At 34.3% G+C, this 9,196-nt stretch overlaps 1 protein-coding gene across 1 annotated transcript; it reads right to left on the reverse strand.

Annotated features, from left to right (window-relative positions):
• Nucleotides 1-350: 350 nt before the first annotated feature.
• Nucleotides 351-1,920, reverse strand: LOC141481929 (uncharacterized). Its single transcript, XM_074174309.1, has 3 exons — nt 1,471-1,920; nt 1,190-1,411; nt 351-1,131 (listed from the first exon to the last, which is right to left on the reverse strand). Exons 1-3 carry the CDS (start codon nt 1,639-1,641, stop codon nt 436-438), a joined length of 1,089 nt encoding a protein of 362 aa, XP_074030410.1. The 5' UTR covers nt 1,642-1,920; the 3' UTR covers nt 351-435.
• Nucleotides 1,921-9,196: the final 7,276 nt, after the last annotated feature.

Consider the following 9,196-nt stretch of genomic DNA (forward strand, 5'->3'; position numbering starts at 1 on the left):
TGCGTTTCAAAAAATATGGTGATTTTTGTAAGCAGTTATTTACTGAGCTACAAATTTTAACTGTGACATCCATGTATATTTTAAATTGTGTCACTTACATTAAGAATCATTACCATGAGTTTCAGCGAAGGGATACTATCCGCATAGCTGCTGGTTATACTCTCAGGCAAAATTATAATCTGACACTTCCTGTACACAAATTAACATCTGTATCAAACGGACCTCATGTTATGTTTATAAAAATATTCAATGAACTTCCAACATTCATTAAGAAAATTTCAAATCCCATTAATTTCAAAAATAGCCTTTAAAATATTCTCTACAAAAATGCCTTTTATTTCTGACCGGAATATTATAAGCTTATATCGTCATAGTTACGCTATCAATAAAGAGGGTCATAACTCCCTTGGGACATTATAGATTTTATAATTCCCTCTACCTTTCACAAGTAAAAATAAATAGAAATGAAAACTGAACCATATTATATTTATTCACGTCATTACAAATAATAAATGTATAATTTTGAAATGTTCCCTGAAAATTACTTCCGCCACTGGAAACAATTTCTTCTTTTGTATGGCTGGAGCTTCTGTTCACTACAGTCGAGGTACCTGCCTCTTCTGATGACAAAGTAGACAACATTCGCGCCGTTTTATTTCTCAATTCGATGCTATCCTCCAAATACCCCTCCGCCACCGTGGAACTTTTCCAACCTCCGTGTCTTTTTAAGTTAGTCACAGTTGCTCCTGCATTGGCTAGAGCAGTAGCAGAAGTGCGACGAAGGCAATGTCCCGTATAGGAAGATGAGTTTGGCAATCCTAAATACATTGCGATTTTGCTGGGAATTCTCCCAAACATGTTTTTTCCAATTGGCTGAGATGTACATTTATTTTGTCGGAAGCTCAAAAAAAATCGTTCAATACCTTTAGGACGCAAAGACATATAAAGTCTTAATAAAGGCAAAGCGGAGAACTCTTTTTCATCCACAACTGTAAATTTCTTCGATACACCAGTTTTACTTTCCAGTACGTTCACTACCCTAACGGAATCCCGGTCCTCCATATCCGATATCTTCATATTCAAAAGTTCCTGACTTCTGCATCCTCCAAAATAACCCATAATCAAAACAACCTATAACAAAAAAAAAGGAAATAAATACACACAAAAAGGAAAATAATAAAAAAATTACCTTATGCAATAAATGAATATCATTAGGAGCGTCCTTTAGGAATCTGATAACATCTTTAGGAGATAAAACAGCAGACTTTTTCGGCTTATAACTCTTACTCTTCCGTTTCAAAAAAGCCTGTAGTTCATTGAACTTGGTGATATCTCGTTTTTCATGTATAGTCACCATCGATTTTAGCATTGACCATTTAGTCCATAAAGAATTCGGACTATACGTTTCTGACTGAAACGAATAAACACAATTACTACCAAATCTACCGAAAAACATAGAAAATTCCTTACCAGTTCTTGAAAATATGCCAGAAATACAGTTTCAGTGACATCTTTTGGCATAACATTTTTCCGTGTCAGCCAGTCCAAATATATCTTGTATTCTTTTTGGTATACGGCTTCACTTTTCGATGGAATTAATAATTCTCTTGCTTGTTCAGCTTTTTTCAAAATATCCTCCATTATATTTGGGGAAGAAAACACGTTTTCACCGCAAACACAGCTTGATAACAAAGTTCTGTTTATAAACAAGTAACATAGCAACAACCTAGCAACAAGAAAACTCTACTATAATCAACGGTACCTGATTCAAATATACCGGGAAGGTAATGAATTGGTACATTTTTCCGTTTCAAAAATGAACAAAATTTTATTGAAATCGGTCAGAAATAAAATTATCTATGTACCACGGGAATTAATGAGCCTTAATAACCTCAGGCAATTGCTGTCCCTCGGGCCAGAGGCCCTCGGGCGCAAACTTTGCCATCGGTAATTAAGGCCCTCCTAATTCCCTTGATACATAAATAACTATTATTCACTTGATGAATATTTTCAAACTGATCTGGCTACTTGACAGCACGATTTTTTGCTTGTTAATATTCTACTGTTTATACTATGTAGTTTTTTAATTGTTCAATATAATTATCTCCTACATGAATTCAATTTTTTTAATGTTTGTTCCATATTTTATCACTTGATATTTTTCAACTCCAATCTTTACTGTGTATATGACGATTTCCATGCTTGTAAAAAGTCTCAGGAAAAATAAAGTAATGTATTGTATTGTATTGTATTGTATTGTATCTACTTGATAACTCAACAACAGCTTCAAAAAGCTGTTTTGGAGGAATGGGGCAACTTCACTCAGTATGTTATATACAGCATTGGTAGTGGAGTAGTGGAGTTCAAATTTTTTCTTATTTTAATTTTCCCTTTTAATTTTCCAGTTTCTTGATTCTGTGGCAATTCCCATTCTATATCTTGATTATTTTATCCATTTTTTTGTATTTTCATTTGAAGTTTCATTGTTTATTATAATTGATATTTCAGCTATTCATTCTAATATGTTATTCTCTCAAGAGCTCAGTTCGGTTACTATAAATCTGATAATTTCTGTGAAAATTCAGTCATGAGTATTGAAAAGGGTTACAAAATGATATTATTTGGATGCCATCTACATAAATTCACAAAAGAACTCGTTTCCAATACCTACTTGTCACTGTAGATCAACTTATCTGCACCTAAACGAAAAGCACTCAAAACACACAACGAGGAACTTGGTTTAACTGGGAGATTTGAAAAGGTATCGTAGTAAAAAGTAAATTTTTGTCGATAGATTTGTGATATTTTCACTGGATTATTTGAATTCAAGGATTTCAAAATTGACAGAACACAAATTATCAAATGAATGGTAAATTATAGCAACTATCAGATACACCCCTCTACTATGTTGAGTATCTTAGGGATGTCCCTGAGATTGGAAGAATCCAATCTCATACACAAGTTAATAAACATATTCTCGGACAGTCAAGCGGCGTTGGGAGGTCTTGGCTCCCACCGAGCAAGGTCTACATTGGTATCAAATTGCCAAAAACGACTCTCCTCAATAGAAAGACTTAACAGATTTTCTCTGGTCTGGATTTCTGGCCATACTGGCCTGGAAGGTAATGAGGCTGCCGACTCCCTTGCAAAGGAGGGTGTTGCAAGTAGCTTCATCGAACCAGAACCTGTCATTGGCAACAAAGATTGAATACCTGGATGGCAAGAAGATTTATGAACTCCTGGCAGAATCTTTCAGGCTTGCCTCAGTTTAAGGCATTTATTCACCCTTCGAAGCTTGATACCGAACAGTAGGGATGAACAGAAGGGATGAACTACAATGTCTAACAGGCCTTCTTACAAGTCACTGTCATTTCAATCATCATATGCAGAGACTCGGAATGTCGGAAGACAGTGTGTCGCCTTTGTTTGGAAAATGACGAAATAGCAGAGCACATACTTTGTGCCTGCCCTGCTGGGGACCGAATCAGGTTTTTAGAGTTCGGCAGAGTCCTACTTTCACCATATGACCTGAAAGACCACTCACCATGCAAACGAATCGGTCCTAACTCACTTTGGACCTAACCTGACCTACCTCAATTCTGGGCCATGCCTAACCCTGCCAGATCTAGTTACAGATTTTCAAAATCGTTGGTTAATAATATACAAAACATATCAAGCCAAAATCTCTTGACATCAGTGATGCAATATACTCGAATAAATATGTTCATCAGAATTTTCAATCATTCAATTTTCATTATGAGTAGAAATACTGAATCGAATAAATTAAACAAACTTAACAAATCTAGCAGATTCAATGATTCGAAGAAAACAATGACTTGAATAAATCGAATACCGAATATTTCGAGTATATCGAATGAATAGAATAACGCATAACTCGAATATACAAATAACTACCCAATCCGGCAAACATTGTTTGGTCACATAAATTATTACTATCAGAACAATAACACTCACGAAAAATATCAATCCCTCAATACTTCATGGTTTGCCCACTCGATAGAAAGTCACGTATAATTGTATGTGTGAAAAACTGTATATGCTCAAAATCCCTCCACAAACGGTACTTATTAATAGTCATTGCAAATGTCAATCTAATTGGAAATTCCACATGTTTCAAATGGACTGGAACATCTATAGATATAATAAGGATTCATGTTATTAATATATTTTCACCTCGGAACTTGTCGTTTGAAATACTGGCTTCAACAACGTTCTTCATTAATTTTTGAAGACTAATCGCGTGCAGTTGCACAGCCGGATAGTAATACAGAATGTGAAAACCTCTGAAGAAGCTAGCCACTCGCGACAGCGAAACGTCAGGCAAAAATTACAAAAATTCACCGCCTTCGAACCCGAAAAATCGTGACACTGAAAACCTCAGCCGTCAAAGCCATTTTGTCAAAATGGCTTTTACGAGCGTTTCATATTTTTGTTACTCACCGTATAACTACCACTATAAGGAGCTTTTTGAGATTCGTTATATCAAATTGTACAATATGAATGTTTGAAATAACTACTACAATTTTCACTTTTAAAGCAAGGCAATCATATACGCTTATACAACAGCGACTCATTTAAAACTTATCATCCTAATTCAATGTTCCGAAAAACCTTCTCAACAAACACCGCAAAAGTTCTCTGAAATGTCGGTATTTATTGGTTTTATTGAATTGTGAAATGGAAAACAAAGTATTGCGAATCGGTAAGTGATTGTAGTAGTCCGCTCAAATTAGACCAAAAAATAAGAATAAAGCTACCTAAATTTCCACCAAGCTGAAAATCAGTGAGATTGTTTGAAATACGATTGAAAATAAAATTTGAAAGTTCCCCATCTTACCCCTGTATGGGGTAGAACAACGTCGTCGAAATCTAGCAACATCTACATAAATTGATATTTAATTTGATGAAAATATGACAGTTTCCAACCAGTCAACAATAATTTCATATAAATACTCACAACAAGTTTCGGTTCATTTCAATGATGAAAGAAAAATTTACTGCTGAAGATATATTGGTAAAACAAGCTGATAATGATGCTGATGTATTGATAATTGAAACATCAATAGAACAATTCAATTGTTTGTTGGTGAAGATGTAGACTTACTCGTATTATTCACTGCTCGAACTCCAACTAAAAACTATTATTTGAATTGAAGGGGTTATATTTTTAGGAGTGATTAATTTTTGGGAAAAAAAGTTTTTGGCTTTCTACTACTCCATCTGATACAAAAAAAAAGGAATGAGATAATCTTCCAAAGAAAGGAAGGAAGTAATCAATTTGAAAATAAGTAACTCTATACATGGATGTGTAGATCATGCAAAGAAGTAACTTTCAGGCACAAACTGAAAGAAAGTCCTTCTGAAACAGCTACTTCCATATAAACATTGAATTACACGAAAGAAAAACTATTCTTTCGAAACAAATACTTCTATATGAACACTGAATTATACAGAAGATACTTTTTTCTACTCAGAACAAGAAGAATAAGAACAAGAAAAAGGAGAACAAGACGAACAATCACAAGAAGATCAAGAAGAATAACAAGAAGAAGAACAAAAAAAAGAAATTGAAAGTTATGACTCGGAAGAATGAATTTCAGAACTTTTTTTTAACTTAAATTGCTTTTATCTTGCTGATATCCATTATTGTGCAATAGTTTCAAATTGAACAAGATCACAACTGAACTGTGGAATAGGCCTATTGGCGAAATCACGTGAAAAAAACGCGCTTAGTTACACTACCTCAGAGGTGGCGTGGAAACGTGTGCATATTATGACGATTACAACTTTGAAAACTTTTTGAATCGTTATATCTCAAAAACGGTTGCTCGTAGAAAAAAAGTATTGGAGAATTTTTTGTAGATAATTTTATGATCTACGATTTTTGTCGGGAGTATTTTTGTGATAAAATTCACTGTTTTGCTGAAAATCGCGAAAAACTCATTTTTTTTTTACTTTTGACCTTGAATAATTTTTTTTACATACAGGGGAAATATGGAGAACTTTCAATTTTCAATCATATTTCAAACAATCTTACTGATTATCACCTTGGTGGGAATTTAGGTAGCTTCGAATGTCTAAATTGACCGGACTATATGATTGAGGCACAATTTCAAATACTTTTATGTTATTTTTGTACTCTGAATATAGGAATACATTTTCCTCCGCTAGCTGAATATACTTGATATATTCGGTATTGTTCTGACAAGTGAGAAAATAATTTCCATTGGAGGTTTCAATTTTACCTACCAACCATATTCATCCATTAACTGTTTGATAACTGTAGATACCGCTAGATTCGTAGAATATCGATTATCTTTCAAGTTTTTACCTCATTGTCGGAGACGTAGTCATCAATCTAATTGGTCGTCAACGCTAATGATTTCTAATAGCCCAGCATGCCGCCCGCAGCATAAGGGCATTGTCTAGAAAGAGACGAACGATGATTTATTTTCGCATCAGAGATGGACGGACATGGTCCGATCGTAAATCGAGACCGAGCATCTGAAGCTGAAACTTTGCAGATTGTAGTGAAATATGATCCTTCATTCACAGCTCCGATAGATTGGCATGCATGATATATAGCTAATTGCTGAAGTGCAGAGAAAGTCCAGCAACTTGTGTCAATTCTGTAATGTTATCGACAGCGATCTGTTGATGGAAAGTGTAAATATTCCAATGAAAAGTTTGGTTTTGTCAATGTTATTATTGAATATTACTGGAGTTTTTTTCTAACACCAAATCGTTATTTTCAACACCTCAACACGTGTTTCGATCACCAAATGATCATCTTCAAAGAGGAAGATCAAAACTAAGAATTAGTGCTAGCTAATCCTATTTATGCTATAAAGGTAACCCATACAGGTGAACCATCCAGGCGTAACAACCATACAGGTATACCAATCTGAATTGATTTTACAATTTTGCCTTATCTATTATTTTACATATGTTTATATAAAACAATTTTCAGCTATATAAAACTCAATTTCACAATATTGCCTATCCAAATTTATTTTTGCAATATGTCCTTATGTAGTAATCAGTAAACCCAACATTATTTTATTTTATTTTAACAAGCTATATAGTATGCTCTTCGGTATAGGTCCGTCATCGTTATTCATAATATTATTGTGTTTACTTATTTTTACACTCTCATAGGAATCTAGTTGCCTGTTGTTGTTAACTTGTCTAACTGATTTTAATGAACTGAAGTCTATGAAATAGTTTTGTTGCAAAATATGATGGGCGACTGCTGATTTTTCAGGTCTTCCATATTTTGAGTGTATTATGTGTTCCTTATATCTTACTTTAATATTTCTTTTTGTCAGTCCATAATATTTTGCATCGCAGTCCTTACATTCAATTTCGTAAATTCCAGACTTTTCCGAATTCTCGACTTTGTCTTTTGGACTCTGTAGTGTATGACTTGTTTTAAAATCCACCTCCATACCTTGTTCCTTGAAAATCTTTCCAAAGTTCCTCGTATATTGGTGGTATGGAACTGAGATGTATTTATCTTGGTTTCTGTCCTTTCTGAAAGTCGAGATTTCGTTCATTCTTAACCTAAACTTCTTTTTCCTTATTATATCATCTACAATACCCCTCGAGAAACCGTTAGTGGCTGCTATTTTCTGTATTGTACGTTTTTCTTTTGTGAACCTATCATGTGCTAGAGGGAAAGTTAAAAGATGCACTAAAAAATTCCACCCAGCACGTTTATGCTGTCCACAGTGATGTGAACTGTCAGGAATATACCTGTACGTGCTTGTTTCTTTTCTAAATATATCGTATTCCAACCCTCCATCTTGGCTCCTCATTACCAAATCGTTAAGAAATGGTAGTTGTCCCTTATTTTCTAACTCATACGTGAATTTTATTGATGGACATCTAATATTTAAAATGGAAACAAGGTCGTCAATATTCGATTATTTGGTATCGAATATACATATTCTCTTTCAATTATTCAAAGATAATTTTTTTTCGGAAATCTCATCCAATAAGATATCGTTGAACATGATAGTGAAGGAATATTGAATAATAATAACGAATATGATGTTGATAATTATGGTAATTGTAGTAATAATTCTGATTTCTATCTCATTACGATTTGCCTCTACACCTTTCATAGCAGATATCATACAAAAACTAGTTCGAATTTTGAGTGAATCTCATAGTACAAAAATATCATAATGAGGGCGATGACATCTCTTCCTACGAAATCGCCATCTATGAGATCGATCGCCGATAAGATGCTTTCTCTGTGTTAAGGATCCTCCTCCATCTTTGATATTTGAGGACTGAGTTCTCTGACGGTCCTATAGATGGCATCCAGCGCTGTTTGATTTTGGATCATAGATGCGATCATAGCTGAAATGAATAGTATTTTGGATGTTTTCGGATGGTGACACGTCAACTTGACGTTATGGATGAAACTTGTATCATTCAAGAATTCCAGTATATTCTAGTCCAACCTGATATATACATCATAGCTCTGAAGAAGCATAGAATATATATACGAATATATCCAAAATTATTCTAGTATTTTTCATCAAAAGCATTACTTCGGATAGTTCCATCAACAAGTTGATGAGAATTCGTATCGACCAACATTTATTACGACAAAAAATTACGTAACACTTCTGGATGTTTCCTCTGAAAAACAATTGATCAAGTTTCTGTGACTTATGACTGCAGATTTTTGCACGTTTACACCTTTTTGTATGCTTTGCAAAGCTTCATAGAAGCAAGTGAAAAATTAGATACTTCGAGTACATCATCAGTCTATTGAATCTTTGTCCCTCATCCAATTTCGACCCATGTGGTGCACTGATGTAAAATACTGATAAACTTTCCCCATTAACTTCATTTTCATTTGCTCTAAGTTACTTCCTTCCGAGAGAATGAATTTATTGGAGTTTTTCATCCTTGAAGAATGTCAATAGCTACAACCCGACGAACTCTGCAAATTACACGAGTCTGTTATTTATCGTAGTCCCTTTGGAGAGATCAAAGTCAAATAAAGTTCCGGAAACTTCAAAATTTCCAAGTCTTTCCTGAGGTGTCGTAGAAGGAATATCGGTTCTAATTTGACAACCCAACTGTAATTTTCAATTGATGTTACATCTGAGACCTGGAGATGATATTTTGGCAGAATTATTGGACTCCATTTCATTGG

The sequence above is a fragment of the Leptinotarsa decemlineata genome, unplaced genomic scaffold, assembly GCF_025532065.1.
Source record: "Leptinotarsa decemlineata unplaced genomic scaffold, Ldec_3_MD MMD2_tig00000576_RagTag_RagTag, whole genome shotgun sequence".
NCBI classification, from domain to species: Eukaryota; Metazoa; Arthropoda; class Insecta; order Coleoptera; family Chrysomelidae; genus Leptinotarsa; species Leptinotarsa decemlineata.